The sequence below is a fragment of the Orbicella franksi genome, chromosome 4 (assembly GCF_964199315.1).
Source record: "Orbicella franksi chromosome 4, jaOrbFran1.1, whole genome shotgun sequence".
Taxonomy (NCBI): Eukaryota; Metazoa; Cnidaria; class Anthozoa; order Scleractinia; family Merulinidae; genus Orbicella; species Orbicella franksi.
This window is the reverse complement of record NC_138148.1, coordinates 25,665,848-25,689,252: the sequence shown is the minus strand read 5'-3', so window position 1 is coordinate 25,689,252 and position 23,405 is coordinate 25,665,848. Positions and strand designations below refer to the sequence as shown.

The following is a 23,405-nucleotide window of genomic DNA, read 5'->3' as shown; positions in this document are numbered from 1 at the left end:
TGCGTCTTAATTTGCTTTTCATGTGATGTTCTTTTATATTTGTAGCCAATTTTCTTTTGGGATGAATTTTTTTCAGAATCGTTTCAGCTGTCCATCATCTTACAAATACTTTGAACAACATTTGAACGTCATTTTCCATGTGGGACGCGGAAAATGACTATAGCACCTTACAATTAACACTTTTAATTAACAGCTGAAGAAAAACACAGCTGGCCGCAAGATCAATACAGGTCAGTTTTTTATGATTACTACTTTATTACTTTTCTTTGTTGTTGTTGTTTTGTTTTGTTTTGTTTGTTTGTTTTTTTTTTCAGCTAAAGCAGTTTTTTCAAAGGGGGCATGCCCTTTGCGTGGTACTTAGAAAAAATATACAGGCAGAAAAAAACAAACAAACGAAAGAGAAAAAAAAACAAGGTACCCATTTTGCCAAAACTACAATGGAAAATCAGGACAGAGAATAAGAATAGAATAAGCTACTTCTCTTTCCTTAGTCGTATATTTTGAATTTTGTGTTATATATATTCTCTGTGTTCTTTATTGTGTAACACATTCAACTTTCCCGTGAAATAAATAGCACCTGGTTACATTTTTGGTTTTCATTCGTTGTTAATATTGCATCTACGGAAATTCATTTGACGTACCAGGTATACAAAGCAAAATAAATCATACATGCGAGAAGCCTGCTAACACAGACGGATTTCTGGCCTTTCTTTCGCGCCGCAGAAAAATACCGTCTGTTAAAACGACATCCACGAGCGACTTCAATGACGTAATTTTCTTTAGCCCAATCACAATTGAGTTGCAAAAGTCCAGAACTAAACACGCGTGTCTTGCGCGAAGCATGACTCGTAGTGTTATTTAGTGATAATACCGCGAGTGATATTTCAAAATCGTCCAAAATACCACGAGCCGCAAAGCGGCGGGTGGTATTTGGAAAATTTTGAAATATTACGAGCCGGCATTATTGCAAAATACCACGTACGGGTCATGCTATTATTTGTTTATAATAGAAGCCGAGAAAATTGCGGTAACGCACAAGAGACCTTTATCTCGTTACGGTTGAAAAACAGGCGTCTGCATTCGTAACAATCTTTTTACGTCAATGAAAAAAAAAAATGATTGCCAGTTTTTTGTGAAACCAGTTCAAACCATTCAAGGCAAACAACATGAAATAGTTCAATGAAAGTAATTTTGAAATCACGGTTTTTGCAGTCACTGCAGCGGAGAAGCGAAACCACAAATTAAGATAAGGTAGGGGTAAGCTTATCCCTGTGTTTAGTTGTTGCTTTGTTGAAACCCACCAACAACAGCTCCGAAATGTATCGTCACCTGACAGCTATAAAAAGTGATGGACTACTGTCTGGCAGGCTGGAGTCGCTGTATGATTGATTGTGCTGAATGGGCAAACTGGAAAGAACTGGACGGCAATTTTGAACCTGTTGGCAGACAGGAGAGCTGATGTTGGATGAAATCTGTCGCTGTTCTGTCTGCTTCGTCACCTTCCTGGTAGTCTATTGCCAGTGAACGCTCGCTTGTGTAGCCTGTTACACTGATGATAGCACTTCTTGGCTGATTCGAGGCCTTCAGCTTCTTCACGAGCGCTTTTCTTACCGAATGGTTGATTAACTTTCTTCCGTCTACATCCAAGTCCGCTTCCAAGGCCATATATTTCATGAAGGAGTCAATCTTATTAACACCCATGTTTCTTGTACCACACTTCGGATTCCGGGTTTTCAATAATGGCGAGACAAACGGACCACTGTTTCCCATTTCTTCTTCTTCACCACGAAGACCAAAATGAAGGGTGAGCAGATACCACAGAGTATAAAGGAGTGGAGTGACTTTGGAGTTTGTTCGCCAGGTACACGGTTTTTCCATAGCTGCTCTTCATCTTCAACGGTAAGTGCTTTTGTTGCATTTGGTCGTTTTCCGTGGCCTTTTTCGCGAAGAGCTCTTGCTTTTCCTTCTAGGACCTATCTGTACTTGACGAATTCTCGGTCCTTCGCTATGGATATTTTGCTGTCATTTTGTTTGGGCAGCTAACATAACCCTTAGACTGTCCGACGTATAGTCGGAGCGATCGCTTTTGCCTCGAACTTCGGCAAAAAATCGCGAGAAACATTCGTCCAGTTCTTTAGCTTCGTATTTCACAACAATGTCGTCGTTAAGACCCTTGTATTCTGCAACGACTTCCAAACATTCATCCACGTCTTAGAAGTTTTGATTGTATTTTTGTTTAGCGCTTTTCGGCGAGCTTTTGTATTTCCTCCCCGGAAATTTCCGAGAATCTTGCCGCCATTTTTTGAAAACAAAAGCAAAACGTAATTGTGTTTAGTGTTGTCATGGCAACCTTGTTATACCATCCATCTTTTGCTGTTATACCACTATTACGCGGAAATAGTGATGCTATCAACCAATCAAATCTCCCAAATTTATCGGCTTATATCTTAACGCATGTAAGAGAAAATGGCGGAAGATGTGGAGTCTTGAAAGCAGTTCGCGTTTACAAAATTTTGCGAGAAATTTAGAACTCAGAAGCAAATCATGGACAAAAGAAGCTGCAAGATACATTTTTCTACATGAAAAGGATATGTTCGTGAATTTTCCCACCGGGTTTGGAAAGGTCTATGCTATTTCAGGGATCACCCAAAGTGCTTAATTCTTTATCTGCATGTGATCGTCACTTCACCTTCACTTAGCCTAATGAAAGGTCACGTAAGTCGGTTAACACCCCCTGTAACAAGTCTATTTTTCTGAGCGATATAAGCATGAAATCGCAGAGAGGAGGGTGGAAAATGCTTGTTTAAAGATCACCAGAATCATGGGCAGAATCAAGGTGATGTAAAATGCTCATCAATATTGACACCTAAGAATTTTGTCATATGTACTTGTTTCAGTGGTTTGATTCCAAAGGTAGAGGAGTAGGGTTTGTTACGTTTCTTCAGTCTCGTGAAGATAAGTGGTACAAACTTGTTTAGCATATACGTTGTGTTTTCACATAATAGTTAATGTACCACTATTACCGAAAGTTCAGAAAGATTGACAGACCTCAGATTGACTTGACTATTAAATTTAATATCACTGGTAATTTGAACAAGACCCTGTTATCCATAAAGTTAAGGAAATGTTACTAATTTTTATTGTAGTTTGATAGATAGGTTGATTAGTCCAGTAACTTAATTGACTGATGGAAAACCGTGTATAAATAAAGTTATCTTATCTTATCTTATCTTATCTTATCTTATCTTATCTTATCTTATCTTATCTTATCTTATCTTATCTAAAACTGAACAAGAAGTATACATGTGAACTGATCAGGCAGTTACAAAATGTACCTTCTTAAGGTAAGGTGACACTTAGTCAACCATTAATAGATAAACCTGCCTCCTCCTGCTCCCCTGCTCCCCTGCTCCTCCCCCCCCCCCCCCCGTTAATCTCTTCGAACTTGGCCAAAGCAATTCAAAGATCTAATAGCAACATTTTATTGATGACAAACACATTTTATGGCATGCTCGATGGATATGTAACAATGACGCAACGTTGGCATTGACCCTGGGCTCAAATTGCGACCAGCTTTAACCGCAACTAGTCTCAGGTCCACGTTGAGCGGAATATTATCTTTTAAGTTAAGTTAACAGGTTGCTATTAGCAACCTGCCTCGTCTGACTCTGCAGGTAAAATATTTACTTTGTGTGGTTTTGAATTTATTGTTTAATGTAAAGGTACCCGTTATTTCACCAAATGTTATACACGTCTGGGATTATTTAATTCCTGATTGAAATAGAATATCAATCATCTTGAATTGTCTTTGAGGATATTAGTTCCTTTGGCTCCTTAATTAATAACGAAATGATGGACCTCGCTATTATTTTTTTGGAAGTTTACAGTCGTACATGTACAGTGGTACTAACATTGATGCCATTTAAATGACATGATCACGACGTTGTTTCCACCAGCAGGCTTTTAAAAGTGACTGATTTACCTTGACAGCGGAAAATATCAGTTAATCACCTAAATTACTACTTTAACAGGAATTTTTAGTTTGATATTGCGGTAGAAATAATGAAAGTAATAGTAAAAATGCCTGTAAAGTCGAGTGAAAAATATTAAAAACAAACAATGAAATGTTATTGTTTTGGTTGTGAGAAACAGGTGGGAAACGAGATTAATCCATCGTTTTAATGTTATTGATTTAGGAGGATCTTCTCACGCATAACAGGAAAAGATAAGATCCCGCCCTATCTAATTTGAGAAGTGCTTTTACTTAAGGGTCAAAGGTGATGGCTTTCATAAGCACTGCGTTGATTCTTATGAGCTTTTCGACGTTTGCAAGTAAGACTTTATTATGATGATTTCGACTGAGTTATTTGAGATGTTTGTATTGTGCGAAACTCATATCTCTGTTCTTACAAGCACAGGAGGCACGTGGAAATACGGTGACAGTGATCTGAATCGTGGGGGTAAGTCATGATCATGTTATCCTAAGCATTGACTTTGAACTCGTAAAAAAATCGCAATTTCCGCCGCCCTGTCAGGCGTCCTAATGGCACCGGCTACCTCTGGATGCTTTTAAGATTGGGTTCCATATGATTGCTTCAACCGCTACGATCGTAGAGATAACTTAAGTGTACCTCAGTGATTGTTGTCGCAATGATCGCTGGAGAGTAGTTTCCATATAATCGCAACGATCTCTGAACTCCTTTTTAGAGCGATCGCAGTGATCATGTGGAAACCAGCCTTAAGCAAATTTTACATAGCCGCATCAGAAATACCCATTCAATAAAAATATAGCTACATGTATACTTAGCACCAAATCTTCAACCATGCTGGACCAAAGTATTAAATTTATTCGCGATAAATAGATGTCTGGAGGTCCGTTCTGGGGAACTTTTTATTGAGAAACCCCAAAAGAACTACCAAACTGAACCTATTGGTTCTGACTCAAAATAATTTATTTTGACGTTTCATTCAATTGTGTTTACCATTGGTCGGAAGGAACCGGTTAAGATCAAAACTGAATACTGGTAGGGTTTTCATTTGAAATCCGATTTAGTTGATGGACGACTCGAAATTGGAGAAATGGAGCAAATTGAATTTCATGACAGTTCCATTATTTGACTTTCAAACAAAATTTGCGGATTTTTTGGGCTAAATGGGAAGCATCCCAAATGGTATCGAGGGTATAAGTGATTCGACTACCCCGCGGGTCATAAAATAAACTCTATTTTCGAGGGAACTCGACTGAAGTTCACTTCTTCACGTGAACACCCAAGCGGCTTTACATGCCTGTTTATACCCTCCACAAAAGAATAACATCAACATTCTCGCATTCCATAAATGAATCGCTTAAGGAATAACTGTTGAAAGTCAGTCGCGTTGCGATTTGATTTAAAATGTATTAAAATGAAACTATGAGCGTTATGCTGCATATGAAAAATTCTGAACTTAATACGGGTGTAATACTTGCACGAGTATTCACAGAAAACTTAAATAAAAATGAACAGTCACCCGTTTACGTGTAAATTAACCAAGCTAGTCTCTGTATTGATAACCAGTTTATGGCCCTGACGCATGGGGAAACGTTGCTAGTGCATGTCGTCAAGCCGACCAATCACCAATCGACATTGTGACCAAGGAAGTAGAATCAGATTCGTCACTTGGAGAGCTGGACATCACTTGTGATAACGACAAAGGCTTGTTCAATGGAATACTGCTTAATAATGGATACGAACCAGTGTTAACTGCTGACAATGAAAGGGGCACTTGCAACCTGACTGGCATTGCCTTGGACAACAAGAATTTCGAACTACACGATTTAAACGTTCACTTTGGATGTGATTCAGACAGAGGGTCCGAGCACACAGTGGACGGAAAACCTTTCCCAGCAGAAGTAAGTGTCGATACTAATAAGATATCGGTCCTAACTACTATTCTATTAGTACATGTATACTTCCTATTCAATGGAATAGGATAGGATAAGATTTAAAGTGGCAATACGGCTAGCTTACAGATATCCCACTACCAAAATTAACATAACTAGTATAATTAAGATATTAAAAGTTATAACATATTCATACAATAAAAATTGAAAATTTCATTAATAGACTGATACAGTAAAACCAATATTTAAAATGTTAAACTTCGAACTTCGCTAACAAAATCCTTGTTTCCAGCGAACGTGCGTATATTGTCAGGTAGTGTGTTCCAGTGTTTCGCAGCGTAATAACTAAAACACTTAAGGCCATATTTGGTACTATTCACCTTAGGTAGGGACAAAATTAAACATTTGCGCCTCGCAGGTTGTAATTACTCGTTCTGATGTTAATAAGACGATTAATGCTTGCTGGCGCTCTGAAAACAACTGTTTAAGGTAACTAACATGTCCTGGATATTACATATTGGCTGAGTTATTGCACACTTTACGCCAAACTGGCGACGTTTCCTGGCTAGTTTTTTTCCGAAGTTTCGGAGGAAGGTGCAAAAATAAAATGGCACTTTTTTAAAAGGCCTGAAGTTTTATACTACGTAATACTACAATTATAAATCGCTAATTGAAGGGTAAATGAATTATAATTTCACTGAAACTATCAAATTATTCGCTCTTGATTTTTATGAGGTCATATAAAAAATTAAAGCCAGTAGTGTTTCCCATAACTCAATATTTTTTGCTTATGATTTTACAATTCACATATAGCTGCAATTGATGTTCTACAACACAGAGTACGGAAGTTATGAAAATGCAGCCCCAAAACAAGACGGCCTCGCTGCCATTTCAGTTCTTTTAAAGGCAAGCGTTGATTGTTATTGTTGTGTCTGTGTCTATCTGCATGTCTTCCTGTTTGTGTACCAATTTGTGTGTTCGTTCTGTTTAGTTCTATTTGGTAAGTGGGATTTGTTTTAATACACAATCTAAATTTCCACTTTGAAAGATCTGGTTTATTACATTTCATTTTAGGTCATGTCTTGATCATAAGACAAGTTTTCTTTGAAAGAAAACTTGCAAGTGTGCTGGGTTGTCTTTTTGCCAAACACCGTGACAAATTAGTGATAGTAAACAAAAAATTAACTCGACGGACGAGACGGAGTTATTACGAACGACCAATTTTCCTAAGTTTAGTAAATTTGACTGGAAGACACTTTCGCCATCCTTTACTCCACCGACGCCTTAAAGAGTTTAATATGGAAAACATTCAGAGTTGTAGCCCACATAAAGCTACTTGAAAATAGAAAGGTCTAGATGGGAGGTCGTGATTGACAAACTGGGTTATTATTTAAATTTGGTGATTTGGTTATAAACCCCACTTACTCTGATCTCTCATTAAGAATGCATTTAATTTATTCAGGTTGGGAAGTCTAAAAACGAGGCATTGGACAGCATTGTTGATCAAATGGACGACGTTGCGGTGGAAGGTTTGTCTGTAGACAGTTTCACCTTCCATTTTTAAGTAGCCCTCAGCAAACGTTCGTTATTTAATTTCCTAGTTGAATTACTGTCAATCTCAAAAAAATAACGTGGGCTAACCTTTTCCTTGGCGATCTACTTTTTTCCTAAACACGATAATCTAGTTAATACCGAACTGGCTTGAATAGTAGAGATGATCCCCAGTGTTTGCAAGCACAAAACAGCCAGAAACGCACGGCAATTTGGACTAATGTGCTGAGATTTCACAAGAAATGTCCGATTTCTGACTTATCAAGCTGTTTAACTGCGCTTGTTTTAATGCCAGACCATCTGAGCTAGTAAGTAGTCTCGAAGACTCTCGATCACTATATACATACATAGAGAGTGTCACGTGACTTCATAAGCTGCGTTAAGTTGCTGAACGTTGTTAACAATTAACCGACATATTTACTTTGCTATATCTACCAGGCTATTCCATAACCAGTAAAACTCATACGCCACTTTCATCGGTCAATACTTAGCTCTTATTAACCGAGCAGGAGGTTTGTATGGGAGAATCTTTACCGAGGTCGTGAGTACAGACCGAACGCAGTGAGGTCTGTACACACGACAGAGGTCAAGATTCTCCCATACAGACCGACTTAGCTTGGTTAATAAGATGTTTATTATATGGCAAAGAAGAAAACTTTAATTCGTTTAATGTAACTGGTTTGTTGACATTTTCCTTGCAAACGGAGATGAGCTTAACTTAAACCTGCCAAAATTTTCTCGTCCTCTTTACTTTTTTTATTTTTTTATATTTTTTTTGTCATCAGGCTTTTTGGCACTTCCATAAATGATTGAGAAGAAAATAAAAGAAAACGGTGAACATTTTTGATTTGGTACTTTTTCAACCCAAAATGAAACCGGTCTAGATGGGAAAATCTAGACCGCGGTCAATATCGATTTCAGCCAATCAAATTCGTGAATTTGGTAGTTCCCAGTCCTTGTGAGACACAGCCATATAATAAACCTTGTTATTAATGGTATTATGTGCTTACAAGATGTAAAAAAAAAATTGCACACATTTCCGCGCTTAATAACTAAGGCTAAAATGTCCTAAATCAACTTACTTCTGTACCTCTTCTGATTCACATCGATGTCTACTTCCTATCAATTGTATTGAAGGATCCAGCATTCCTGTCTATACCCCAGCTGACAATTTGACCTTGGCTGACCTTGTTCCGGACCTTGCTGAAGAGCATGCTCCATTCTACACTTACAAAGGCTCCCAAACTACCCCTCCCTGTTATGAAACTGTGCAATGGATTGTCATGAAGAATCAAGTAACAGTTACGAAGGATCAGGTAATTCAGACACTGACTTTTCCTGCGTTTTGAATTTTGGTATTAAATTTGTCATTTATCTGTTTGCTTGGGTTTTCGAATTTCTTGTAAACTGTCATGGAACAGAAGCAGCAGGGTTGATTCACTCTGTCATCGAGGAGTGAAAAATAAGAAAAGTGCCCGAACAATCACAGTACTTGTTTCCTTGATTAATTAACAGTACTTATTTCCTTGAGTAATTAACAGCACTTATTTCCTTGAGTAATCAACAGTACTTATTTCCTTGAAGTTATATTTTGTTTTCTTGTTCTCCGCCTTTCAAACAAATGGAAATCATGGTTTCAATTGTTGTCTCTCGATCTTGAAATGTTTCTTGAGTCAGTCAGTTTGCGAGTCATTTCGTTGGTCAGTCCTACTCAGACAGTCGGTCGGTCAGTCAGTCAGTCAGTCAGTCTATTGGTCAGTTAGTTCGGATTGATAAGTTAAATTGTACAGGTGAAGGTAACTAATGTCTATCTTTTATTATCTTTGTTGACAGCTTTTGGCTTTTACGAAACTCACGTCTGCAAAAGGATCTGAATGTGACAACTTTCGACCAACCACGCCGCTGAACGGTCGAAAGGTGGAAGCCAATTTCTGATTAAGGTGTCGTGGTCGTTTCTTTATTTCTTATTAAAGCCATTTACAAAATGTGGTCGAGAGTGCTTGAGCTTGATTGGTGTGCAAACCCGGTCGATGATGCATTGCATATCATCACACGATTGCCTTTTAGGATTTTCTGAAGAATTATTTTGAGAAATCCTCTCAGCATGGGTACCGCATCGGAAGTGAAATGTTAAAGTCATCATACTGATGCAACTGGACTGGAACAACAATAGCCCTTTTGCACGACCCGGTCACGTGATGCAAAATCAGCCATCCAGGGACGCAAGTTACGCAGTTGGGTTTCCAAAACAGAGCAATCCGTACCAGTGAATCTTGACATTCCTTTGCCTTGGATGTCCCACTGTGCAACTTGCGTCCCATCATGGCTGATTTTGTACCACGTGACTGGGTCGTGCAAAGGGCCTATCGAAAGAATCAGTTACTTATTTCAAGTTTCCCATATATGGCAAACGGCATCACATATATGGCAAACCCTAACTCTAAAATTTGATTAAAATATGTTGCTACTGGCTTAAAAACTATCAAAGTTTTAACCATGCCTGACTACAAACCAAATATTTCTAGTTTTTGAAGAATTGATCCATAGTTTCGTTTGAAGCGTTTTCAGTTCCCTTTGCCTCGAGAAACCGCCTTCTATGATGTCGAGGTACAGCATTATTGAAATAAGTCATAAATGATGTCTTTCTTTAAAATAGTTTAATTGAGGAATAAAATTAATAAACGTCAGTACAAAATGAATCGAATAGACAGTTAATGCATACAAAGTGTAAATTGTTTAAACATCGATAAGACATGAAATGATTTATGCATCTTTTTGTAGTCTAGTTATAAGTTATAAAATGTATATTTTAAGTTTAACGATAAAAAATTAGACAAGATTGCAGTTGCTCTGGTTTTACCCAGTTTGAATGTATTGACATAATTTCTCGCGGCTCAGGAAATATCATAACCAATATACATAGCTTTTGCGCATGATTAAATATAGTAAAGTATGACAATTGTTGCTTCTGACTAAATTAGTGGGAGTTTCTTGGTGTTACATTTGTCAGTATTGTTAACAACATATTCAAAAGACAATAAAAAAATGAATGCCTACACCAAAACACAGTTATTACCCAGACAATGCAAGTTTCCCAGCGTTAGGCCCAGGTCAAACGTCGACCTTCACATGAGACGAACTAAACCAAGCGAATTAAGTCCATGATAAGTTCGACGTTTGACTCAACTGAGTTCGTCCGTCTGAAGAAGACGGATAGAACGTGTTGGTCGATCTAAATTCGAATGAAGTTCGATGTTTGACCCAAAGGTCGAACTTTACTCGTTTGGATTGACTCAAATTGCAGTTAAGTTCGTCTCATGTGAAGTTTGACGTTTGCCCTGGGCCTTAAATAACCCCTAAATCAACCATCCCATATAGAAGTACAAAAGCCATCGATCACAAAGCTGCAACACAACTATGAAAAGAAGCAAGGGCCTTCTATAAGTAATAAATGCTGTCGAGACTAGTTAGATTTGAAAGTGACTTTGACTTCTCCACCTGTACGTAATAAGAAACAATAAACCAACCAAAAAAAAACTATAAAGCAGTTACTGCATGGTTTGTATATTTTTAGCAGCTATCGTGGGTTCTGTATCCTCAGTTGAACTGAAGGGCTGAACCTTCATCATTAGTTGTCAATTAGAGCACAAGCCCTCTACTTCCCGGGCGATATAGAGCCATTTCAATGGCGTCAATATTCACTTTTACGTCTTTAAGATCACGAAAATCTTCACCACGGAAAGCACTGTTATGAAACTCAATCTTATTCACACCAAGAGAGTCAATATCGCCGTCCATCTCTGGACTCTTAATGGGTTTTGGCAATGGAACTATTTCATTCTTGTTGGAATCTTCTGTGGGTTTCTGTTCTCCTACGCTAATATCATCACTTTCATCCTTTAACAGCTCGTCACTTTCTTTGTCAGACAGCTCATCATCTGCAGTTTCCTCATTTAAACTGTTGAAGGAAGGCACATTATAATAATCCCTGGATTCATCTAAAACGCTGAAATCCAAGTACGGATTGTCCTTCTGCATCATCTCCTCCAGTCTCTCTCGTATTTGGGTGAAGTTTGGTCTGTCATCTGGGTTTTCCATCCAGCAATCCGTCATCATACTGAACCTAATAAAATGTCGATGCATACTTATTGGTCAATGTGTAAAAACTTTACATATATGCAGACTGAAATCGCTGACATGCAGACATGCAGACTGAAATTGCTGTGAATCTGTTTTTCTTGTCTTTTCTTATGGATGAATGAACAGATGACAAAAAAAAAAAAACAATTTCTTTAGGCATGAGATTCCTCCCCTGGTCTATTTTATCAGTAACGTTGTTTCTTTGAACAATTTATTGTATGTATGCTTTCTTTTATTAGACACCCCTAAAGTTATTATTGTTCGCTAGCTATGACAGCTTTCATGCTAATGTAATTATTTCCTTCACTATTTCATACTAATGGTACCTTTTTCACAATTTATTAGTCATGGAGACCAGAACCTCCATGTATCTTTGGAGACCTTCTTGAACAATTTCCCCAAAAACGTTTTCCATTCCTTTTTTTCACAGCAAAGTTAGCGTGGGATCAGTAGGTTGCTTAGTGACTTTCCCGACGATATATTTCGTTCATTAGGACAAACAATAACTGCATTCTATCATTATCAAAATAGGATCTTACTTACATTTCATCATTACAAATATCTGGTTTTTCCATTCGATAACCCCCCTTTAGGAGGCGAAGTAACTCTCTGTTGTTTATTGTAGGGTACGGAGTTCCGCCTGAATGAAAGAGAGCTCCAAATTACACATCTATTTCAAAAATTAACAACACATTTCAAAAACGCTACTACATTGAGTCAATTCCTGGTTTCATGGAAGCTGAATTGCAAGACGCGTTACTGGTCAAAAAAATGCTACAATAATGATATTGAACTTCGCATGTTTCATAAGTTAGGTAATGGAAACCTTACCTAGTGTGACCAGCTCCCACAAAACAACGCCAAAAGCCCACCTGAATGAATAAAGTAACAAAAAGTGCACTGTTAGTCGTCGTTTGAAAAGAAAAAGTACTAGACAGCTGTTAAAACAAGAGGGACACGCAACGAATCTGTTTCCTGAAACTAGTCCTATGATCTGTTCTTCAGCCGATTTCTTGCTGGCTGGTTACCTCAGCAGGAGTGTTGCCATTTCTCGTTGACTTTGCCTGCTGCGCACAGCAGGTGAAGATATGGCCTTGGCCGCAACCATTTGGACATATGCCCTCTCCCTTCCGCTATCAAAGATGAGATATGGCCCTGGAACTACTCCCCCAAAAGACTTAAATATGTCTGCCGGCTAGTAAATGTCTACAGGGAAATTTCTTTAGAAATAGACGTTCAGGAATTAAATTTTAGCTGGGGAAGATGGAATAAAATATTGTAAGCAATTCGAAAAATTGTTTTTCAAATGCTTATTTGTTGGCTAAATTGTAGCCAGAATGACTTCTGACAAATTTGCACCTTGTGTGCCCCCTGAAAACAACATTTTCCTACTTACACGTCGCTTTGAGCTGTGAAAGTTTGATCAAAGATGGCCTCGATTGACATCCATTTTAATGGAAGTTTTCTGTTTCTCTTTGCATGGTAAACTTTCTCTTCATACACGTGGCGAGTCAGGCCAAAATCCGCCACTTTTGCGATCTTGTGTTCACCAACGAGAACGTTTCGGGCTGCTAAATCACGGTGCACGAAGCCTTTCCTCGCTAGGTACTCCTGTGAACGCATTTTAATAATCAGAACAATTTGTAAAGTAAGGGAGAGAAAAATCGACAACATGAGGACGAACAACGTCAACAGGAGAGTTGTATGAAGGTAAAACATAAGAAAATAATTAAACAGCCAGAGCTAATTGTAAACTCTTTGAATGTTTGTTTAAAGTTCAAATCTGGGAATTCGGTTTTGTTTTTGGAACACTCCGTTCTCTACACGGGATTGTAATGTCTAAAGATGGTAACACAACAAAGCAATAGCCTCACCATTCCTTCGCTAATCTGCCAAGCAAACGCCATAAGATCTCCTGGAGTAAGGATCTCCTCGCCTTCATCTTCCTCGTCATCAGCTTCATCTTCTTTGGACATTCCTTTATTGTGCATTCCAGCTTCTTCCTCCGTTTTTGAAGACTGGGTAAATGATAGAATCTGAATATTTCCATTGTCACCTGCTTGTGCCTCAGGGCTGTTAACATAAATGCGGTCGCTTTTCGTGGCCTGATAACAGAAAAAAAAAACACGTTAGTTTCATGCTTAACCAACCTTAGGGTGACTTTCACACATTTCTTTTAATAACGGAGCTCCCACTGGCGGAGCACCAAGGGACAGAACCACATGCATGCATAGAAATAAAAAACATGCATCTCTTTTTTCATGGTTAACATAGTTAGCGGCAAGGATCGCGGGCGCTTTCGCCCTACGACGACGACAACGACTACGTCGTGCAACATGGCGACCATACTCGATCTTTGATTTTGGACACCCAAGTTATGTTCAATTGACAGTTGTCAAAGTAAGGTATCCGCTGACCAGTATCAGGTGACCATTTCTTTGGCTCACCCTTAGAGCTCACCGAAATTGCGTGATTTTTTGCTGACCGTTTCTCAGGCACTGGTTCCCGATTAAGCGAATTAACCCCTGAAACCACACGCCGAATAATTACATGCTCAAAATCGATCAGTTGCTGAGTTTCTTGCCCAGGAAAAACGAATGTTTGTTTCCTTTATGGCTAAGTTACTGTAATGAGGAGTTCCGCGTTTAGGCTTGGCTAAATCAATATATTAGCCTGCGATTTGATGTCGCCTCGTCACTCATCGCATCTTGTCACAGCTTACTTCTCTTCAAGTACTAAAATTTAGAGCCAGCCGGTTCCATTTGTTCAGATTGTGATAATAGACGCGAGACAAGAAACCTAAATTGGGAAACCAGAAATTTTCCAAATCATGCAGAAACAAATATTAATCGACATCGCAAATCATCATGCTTAAAAGTGGAGTTTGGTTAGCCGAAGAAAACAAACAGAAGCGTGTGAAAATACGTTTTGAATCCTATAAAATTATCTCAAAGATAAGTTCTAAAATCGTGTTTTGTCAGTAGGAATATTTTTGAACATGTAATATGCTTATACCTGTATTGATATTCCTCCAGCCTTTCCATCAATAACATATGTTTCACAGTAGGTCGAACGGTAAGGCCCACGTGACTCATCACCAAGGTATTCTTTTACCTTATGATTGAAAGAAAAAGAAATCGTATAAATGCCAGAACCAGTATTGTTCCTGTCCTTAGTTGCCAAATAAAGGTACTTCAGATCAGAACTGCAGATAACTTTCCTTAAAGTGCATGTCAAGATGCGCAGTTACTCAGGAGCCTGGCATGATTCCAACTTTCCAAAACAGTCATAACAAGTGTGTAATGTACTATGAGGTTTCTTTAAACCAGGAATGTGGAGATGCAGCAGTAAGCAGGATGTTCGTCTCTGTAAGATTTCCGTTCATTAAAACCTTAACATTGTATCAAGATCCTCTTTTAACTTTTAGAATTCTCCTTTTTACTAACCCATAAATTGGGACCCTCAAGGAGCCTTCCACAAATGTTAAATGGGGTTGGTCAAATAACTTAAGATATTTGATATACGTGTGTTACTTTTACCTTTCCTCGTCTTTTTCGGAGATAATGTAAAAGATCACCATACGGAATATATTCAACCAGTAAGAACATTGGTTCTTCCACAGTACAACATCCCAGCATGTTAACAATATTCTTGTGTGATCCCACAGCTTTCATGAGTTGAATTTCCTCAAGAAATTCTCTTCTTTGGTCACCGTCTGCCATATCTAAAAACGAAATATAGCACACGTAAATACACATAAATAGTATATAGACATCAAATTGATACTCTCAGATTTATCTGGCTAGTATCTATGGTCACCCAACCCGAGAGAGAATTGACACTTGTTGTTAAATGGGTTTGGGAAAAAAAAATGAAAGTCACCCAGTTTCGTCAAGGCAAGAAGCTAGAACAGGAGTTAAGATCATTTATTATTTAGAACTAATCAGAAAAAGCGGTTCTACTTGAGGAGAATCTTGTCAATTAGTAAACTAGATCCAGTTAGTCCAGTCCATGTGTTGTCAATATTGTCAAGGCTTTCAAAGGTTAAGACTGATCGGAATGAATTACGGCTATTCTAGTCCAGTCCATGTGTTGTCAATATTTTCAACGCTTTCAAAGGTTAAGACTGATCGGAATGAATTACGGCTATTCTAGTCCAGTCCATGTGTTGTCAATATTGTCAAGGCTTTCAAAGGTTAAGACTGATCGGAATGAATTACGGCTATTCTAGTCCAGTCCATGTGTTGTCAATATTTTCAACGCTTTCAAAGGTTAAGACTGATCGGAATGAATTACGGCTATTCTAGTCCAGTCCATGTGTTGTCAATATTGTCAAGGCTTTCAAAGGTTAAGACTGATCGGAATGAATTACGGCTATTCTAGTCCAGTCCATGTGTTGTCAATATTTTCAACGCTTTCAAAGGTTAAGACTGATCGGAATGAATTACGGCTATTCTAGTCCAGTCCATCTGTTGTCAATATTGTCAAGGCCTTCAAAGGTTAAGACTGATCGGAATGAATTACGGCTATTCTACCGACGAAAACTATTGCGACTGGCAAAAAATAACTCTTTTACTTTAAACACTCTTGCTGAATTTGTCCAGAGCAGTAAAATCATCTTACAGTGTAGCTGTATAAGAACGATTTTTTTTTTCTGTCGAAGGCACGAATTTGTTTGTCAATGGAAAGATCATAACTCTTAACTTCAACAGATCTCTACTGAAGCAATTTTGCTCTTTCCACAGCAAAGGCCAATTGTAGATCGTGCATTATCCTGCCGAACCATACTAGATAAGATTACTTTTTAACCCTATGGCTGCTTATGCAAATATCAAATTTCGTGGTAAAATGCCAATGGAAACTATAGGGGTGGGGTGACCAGCCTGGTCTTACAACACAGATGAAACAATTACAATCTTTTCAAAATCGCTTTGCGAAGAAGATCGTTAAGTCGAAAATGTCATCAGCAGAGGCTCTGACGTCGTTGCGGTGGGTGTCTTTACATGCGAGGCGGTTCGGTCATCGGTGTTGTGTTGTGCAAGATGCAATGAAAGGTAGCATCCCCGAACATTTCGGTGTATTCAGATCCACCATGAACCAACAACACGGTTATAATACCCGAAATGGCTACATGCCCAAAGTCAGTAGGCCGAGAACGGAATGGGGAAAAAGCAAAACATATTATAAAGCCATTAACGACTGGGCCACACTACCAAGTGCTTTAAAGAAACTGATGCCGAAAACTATTTTTAAATACAAACTGAAACAGTTTTTATTGAACCATTTTAACCTTAGTTAGTAGTATTTTAATTCTTGTTTTAGTTTTTAATCTTAGTTAGCTTACCGCATAGGTTTTCGTCCTTTTTATTGTATTTTAGATTTTAATGTATTTTAAAGGTTTAACCTTTATTTTCTCAGAGGACCCTCCTGAAAACCACCTTATGGTGATTGGAGGCCTCCTCTTAAAATATTATGTATTATTTTATTATTATTATTATTATTATTATTATTATTATTATTATTATTAACATAAAATTACTTGAAATGAATTCATGTTGATCATCTCGAGCCGGATTATGAGGTTACCGAAATAATTCACAATACAACCCACCGTGTAGCATTTTCACCGCCACTGTGAATCCGCCAGTCTGCTTGATTGTGTTTTTAAGAATCGACTTCATTGGAGGCATCATGGACATTTTCCGTGAGGGCGTAGAAAGTTCTTTGAGGATTCCCTTGTATACCTTACCAAAGGCCCCTTCTCCGAGCTCTTCCTCCAGGGTCACCAGGTCACCATCTACTTCCCAATGATCAATCATTAGCGCGTTTTTGCTGTAGAAAACAATGCATGCATTTGCATTTAAGTCCTGAACGTACTAATGATTTAGGCAAAAACCGCTCATAATGCTCTGTTTCATTTCTTAGTTCAAATGGGCTGTGTTGAGCATACGGATAACTTTTGTCACTTTAAATCGTCGGAGGTGGAGGTTCTGCCACTTTGTAAAAAACAAATAGCTCAGGAGAACTTTTGTCTCCTTATAACTCGCCCCTCTATATAGTGTAAGCAGCAAAGATAAACGGAGAAATATATCGTCGGGGATTTTAAGGTCAATTATAGACGTAATTCAAGTATTACTTTGACAAATTCAATTTAATTTGAGATTAATCTTGGAGTCCTCAAGTGTATCAATGGTATCATTATAAGCACCCTACCCTGAGACACGCCCTGCCTTCTTCTGTCTTTGCTTCTCTCTGTAGCACCATAAACTCACACATATGACAATCAGAACAGCTAACAAGACTCCTACAACAAGCACAGCTAACTCTGCGGTGGACAGTGGATCAGCGAGAGGCTGGTTATCTAAGAAAAATGGCATGAACTGATCATAAATAAAATTAATCTGGTCGTGCATTGACTTAAAAAAGTACATCGCGTTTGCAATAATAGGAGCGTTTACCTCAATGCATGCAATGAATCTAAAACAGAAGTTCCCTATTGTTTGCATAGTAATCACTGTTCGAATTTTGATGTAGCGAATTTTGTACTTCTACCTAAGCATCACACATCTGTTATTTTAGAATAGTACTCGTACTGCATTTAATGTCTCCCGATTCAGTCGCATATTTCCGTTGTTTCTAATAACAGTATAAAATGCCACGTTTTCATTTTTACACTACATCTACTTCACGAAGCTTTTAAAGGAAAAAGTGTCTGTCAAACATATTTTCCACAGAAACATATTGTTCCGTGAACATAATCCTTCACTTCAAACAGTCCTTGTACTGTATGCCTTCAAGCAAAGTCACTATTTGGTTGCTATAGCTTCTATAAGCAAATTATAAACATTCAGATTTCGAGGTGAATCGAACATGAATAAAGTTATGTATTTACACAACAGGGGGATATTATATAAATAATGCTAACCAGTTTCAAGTTTCCAGACGAGCGAGATCTTGGCATCTGCACCCAAAACCTCAGGCACAACAAACACTGGCGTAACCTTAAAATGTAAAGGGATTTGCATCGATCAGTTCCCTTATAATCAAGCAAGATTTAAATTTATTTTGAGCATTTTGTGAAAACGTTATCGTTGCGAACGTTACAGAAGGTGAATTATTGCGCTGATCGTCCAAGCGAGTCCACACTCATTTTTAAGGCTGGGAAATTCGACTGAAGCACTAATTCATGATATCCTAGAGCGGACTGAGGGTTTTGCTAGCGCCAAAATGATGTGGCAGTAATAATTTGTGTAATTCAGTCATTTTCGAAGAATTTAGAATTAATCTTTTCTGGGCGGAAATTTTAAAATTGCGTTATTAAAACTCAATATATCAAGGGACTTCGATACCCTTTTTAGCCTTTTCGTGAAAAAAATAGATACACTTATGACCGCTTAAAAAAATGGAGACTAGGAGACTCGTAAAATTCGACTAAAATTTTGCGAGACCTAGAGTTGCTGAAGGACAACTCTTCACATCTCAATAGAAGTTATAGTCCACCACTAGATTTTCCCCGATTCTTATTGGTTTAAATAAATCACGTGACGCGATAGTGTTCATTCGCGGAAAGACACTATTTAACAATTATTCCATGAAACCGCGTTGGATATGAAGTGATAAATAACCAACGAGCGCGTAGCGCGAGTTGGTTATGATCACTTCATATCCAACAAGGTCGAATGGAATAATTGTTTTAGTATATTCTTAATCGGGTTTTTGCCGCCGATTTTTATTTCAACAATTTTACAGAGCGGAAAATTTTTAAACTTGGCGCACTGTTTTCCATATAAGGTAAAACTCCGACTAATGGCTCATAGTCGGAGTTTTTGAGCCAATCAGAGAGCTAGAAATGCAATAGTCGGAGCTGAGAATATACTAATATCCCATAGTGTCCGTCCGGGGAAAATACACGGATGGATAGTGGAAATTTTTCCGTAAACAAGCTGGCTTATAGAAAATAAACAATTGAAATTGCATTAAGTGTTTTTTGTCTGTTTTCTTTTTCAAATTTTACTTCTAAGAAGGTTGAAAATAATTTAATATGATTTTTGAACTGACATGTGGAAGAAAATTTAGTGGTGAACAATAAAGACAATGTAGTGTTAGCTCGTGTTTATGTCTCGGAACTATCAGTTTAATAGTAGCTCCTTTGAAATTTGATGTTATTAAATTAATACTAGCATATTTGCTCTCGAAGCGTCGCTTCTCGGGCAAATATTTGTTTCAAGAACATCAAATTTCCGTGGGGCAACTATCAGCCAATAGTGCCTCGACAGAAACACTTAATTGTTTGAAATAGTTACCCGCGCTGTTTCAAGGATTGAATGCGCCATAACAGGTACTTTCAATTCAGTATGTGGTAAATTAAGTGAAAAAAAATGCTTGTTTGTGTTGATGATAAATCACCTGGAATTCAACTCCATCAGCTCGACTGATTTCATCGATTGTAGCATTTGTACCAGTCTAAAAAGAAGGATGCTGAGCGGTTACTTTTAAAAAGTAAACATTTATAACCTAGGAGAGATTAACTTGTCTGTTCCGTCAATTAACCATTGAATTATTGGTAGATATATACCATAGTATACATTTGTCTGGTTTCTAACGTGTTTCAAAAGACTGCGTTCGAAAACCGTCTAAAGAAACAGCCTTCATGCCAAAGGAAATCTCTTCATTATGTCTGGGGATTAATGTAACCATACGCATTGATACAGCTGTAGAACATGTGGGCTGCCTGCGAAACTGGTGTCCACCTAATCATACAAATCAAGACAGCATTTGAGCCTCGTGGCTTATCATCACAAAATTTCTCTCCGGTTTCAATCATGAGGGTTCAGTGCCCAGACCAAGAACAGAAAACAGTAATTATAACTTATCATATGGCTTGCGTTTGTCTAACACGCGCTCTGATTGGCTAATACTAATTCTCCCCTAACGCCTTCGGACCGATTATGCACCTGCAAAAGCGAAGCAGAAAGCCATATAATAAAAAACTTATTTACCTCGAACGTTCGGTATTTACGGGAAAATCTCAAATCTCGGCTTTGCCGTACTGACGGCAAGGTCTCGGTCAGAGTTTCTCCCGTGAAGACCTCACTCTCGGTTAATAAGCAGTTAATAATGAATTTCAATCATTATCCTTACGGTTGTGATTTCGGTGTTCAGAGCAGTTCCTCTTCTCCCGCGCTGTGAAGAATCTATTGGTAACACTTTGTACTTGTAATATTTCACGTCACTGTGAGTGAAATTTGGTTTTTGCCAGCTCACTGTTGTTCGAAAAGTGTCATTAAAAGTCGGTACAAGAAAATCATATACCAAATCATTGACCTGGACAAGCTCCTCTGCTGGTTCTATTGGGAAAAAAATAATAACAAACGTGTTATGTTTGTCAGCTTTCGAAATGTTTTAAGGACAATTAGTGAAAAATAGTAAAAACTTGAACTCTTGATAGTGGCCAGAAATATGGCAAAGTAACCCTGTAAAACTCCACGTTGTATTTCCTCACCTTCCGCTTCAGAGTTTCACAGCGACACATCCTAAGCCTCAATATGCGTTTGTACTCACCACATCTCTAAGCTTCGCTTCAGAATTCTATGAACTTACGAACTTTCCTCGCGAACTTCGCAAAATGAACATACTGAGTTAACAGAAAACAGTAAAGTCAAAAATACTTGTTCAAAAACTGTCACGTGCACGCGAGACTTGTTACATTTGTCTATCCGGGTGATGTTCTCTTCAACTCTTTCAACTGTTCGAATTCACTTGCCAACAAGCGCTCTAAACATTTTCGGTCGGCACGCACACAAAAGACACGTCTAAGCCATTTTTGGAGGTGTGCAAAATATAAAAAAAGTCATAAAATTTCAAAAGCCCAACAAAAACATCATAATCGTTAATTGAAGTGAAGCTATTCAAACAATTATTTTCAAGACTTTAAGTAGATTGCTGGTAAAAGTTCAAATACTTACGAGGCGCGGTTACTCGCTCCTCTGCGACTTTTCCTGTTATGTGTATATTGCTGAAGATAGGAGTAATCTGACAAAAGTAAATTAACACTTATTAATGACTTATTCTGCGGGCAAAACAGTTAATTTTGTTCCCTGAGAAGTCCAATGCTTCCTGTCGAGAAGCTTAGCAGAACATTAAGACAAACTGGTTTCCCTGAGGACCAGTCAGTCCACTGAGTTCTTTGGTACATGAACGTCACACCACGAACGTAGTAGATCCGACGATGGTTGTCGGTCAATATCCAATAACGGTGTAATGTTCATACCCTCTCACTTCATATATTTTGTGATGTTACCCACTCAGTCTCGCTTTTGAAGGGAAATAGTTTAATTATAAGACCTCGACGGGGTTAACGGAAACGCTTTTGGGGAGAAATGGAAACTAGACCGATACAATATTAGATCATGTTACTAATGTTTAACAAGAAGACGAGAATCAAACTCTCAGCAACTGACGAGAAATTAAATAAATCAAGTTATTTCTCGCCAAGGTATTAGCCTCTTTGGGAAATCAAAGCTTTTGAAATTTAGATTTAAGCTTTCACTAACTACATGTGAGAACATTTAAAATCTATCTAAAGGTAGAAATGAAGATCGTAAAATTTACTTGAGAAAACGGCATTACCTGACAGTCATGGAAGGAAAATTGTAACCTATAAATAAATGTATAATCTTTTACCTTCACAGTGACGGCTTCACGAGGAAATATCCCGGATATTTGCAATAACGTTTGGTTCTACAGGCAAGAGGTTGTACAGTTAGCAAAGATTGTAACGAACAGATAGTATTTGAAGTTGCCGTAACGCGAACAATAAATAAATTCCCCAGTTAATAGAGAGATTAAGCATGACGTTACGTCAAACGGCAAACGGCAAAAATGAAACTTTCGCCGTCTGTCTTCAGCTGTCTATAGAGTAGAGTGAAAATATTTGTTTTTGCGGTGAATAGTAGGGGACATTTTTCTACTTTTGTGTGATTTAGTTAAGGATTAGAAGAAAAGAACGCAAATTCAGATGTAATCTTTGCCGTTTGCCGTCTGCCGTAAACGTCATGCTTAAACTCTCTAATGAGTCAATCAACCCCTATTCCAATAGGGTTGGACGCATTTTTCTGTCACTCATACGGGACCTTTTTTCTCGTGGTTTTCCGAGGAAATAGCGCCTGGGGCTGCACGGGTCATATGAAAAGAGCCCTTGGGCCCAGGTCAAGCCTCGAACTTCACATGAGACGAACTAAACTAAGCGAATTAAGTTCATGATAAGTTCGACGTTTGACTCAACTGAAGCAGATGGATACAACGAAAACCCGGGGAGGAGGCACATACGCGTTCCTTTACACAAACTGAGCAATATAATGTAACTTTCCCATTCCTAAACGCCTAAAATTCACTCCAAACGATGAAAAAAGAAGAAGAAGAAGAAGAAGAAGAAGAAGAAGAAGAAGAATGAGAATGAGGGAAAAAAGGACTGACCCAGAATGGGCTAAACTTGCTCTGAAATTTTATATAGTCTATTTTGACCAGTACAAGATTTTCATTAACGGTTCATGATCCAATGACATAAGTTAACTTACCACTCCACTCTTGGAACATCCTGAACGATCAGTGTCTCTCACTAAACCGGGCGAGCAGGAAATCTGTTCTCTTGAATAACCGTCAAATTCGTAGGACATAGTATAGGAGTGCACGATGCTGTGCTTGAACGAGGGACTTTCCCAAGTGAAATTCACGCTGAATGTGTTGCTTTCTTGGTCTTCAACAAATGATCCCGAACGAAGGTTTCCTACCTGTATTTCCTTGTTTTCTGGACCTTTGAAGGAAAATAACAAAA

General features: G+C 38.2%; 2 protein-coding genes and 1 pseudogene across 2 annotated transcripts; 1 reads left to right on the top strand and 2 right to left on the bottom strand.

Annotated features, from left to right (window-relative positions):
* Positions 1-1,175: 1,175 nt before the first annotated feature.
* LOC145483397 (uncharacterized) lies at positions 1,176-2,217 on the bottom strand (annotated as a pseudogene).
* A 1,907-nt stretch (positions 2,218-4,124) lies between these two features.
* Positions 4,125-10,073, top strand: LOC145483786 (carbonic anhydrase-like). The gene is made up of 7 exons (XM_081462329.1): positions 4,125-4,332; positions 4,419-4,460; positions 5,556-5,890; positions 6,695-6,787; positions 7,344-7,410; positions 8,570-8,748; positions 9,266-10,073. The coding sequence occupies exons 1-7, from the start codon at positions 4,281-4,283 to the stop codon at positions 9,365-9,367; spliced, it is 870 nt and encodes a 289-aa protein (XP_081318455.1). The 5' UTR covers positions 4,125-4,280; the 3' UTR covers positions 9,368-10,073.
* A 90-nt stretch (positions 10,074-10,163) lies between these two features.
* On the bottom strand, positions 10,164-23,395 carry LOC145483781 (uncharacterized). Its single transcript, XM_081462324.1, has 15 exons — positions 23,149-23,395; positions 22,256-22,312; positions 21,538-21,604; positions 20,714-20,919; positions 19,979-20,035; positions 18,498-18,573; positions 17,786-17,933; positions 17,184-17,404; positions 15,112-15,296; positions 14,588-14,686; positions 13,447-13,677; positions 12,969-13,183; positions 12,404-12,444; positions 12,116-12,212; positions 10,164-11,555 (listed from the first exon to the last, which is right to left on the bottom strand). The coding sequence occupies exons 1-15, from the start codon at positions 23,245-23,247 to the stop codon at positions 11,072-11,074; spliced, it is 2,283 nt and encodes a 760-aa protein (XP_081318450.1). The 5' UTR covers positions 23,248-23,395; the 3' UTR covers positions 10,164-11,071.
* Between the last annotated feature and the right edge of the window lie 10 nt (positions 23,396-23,405).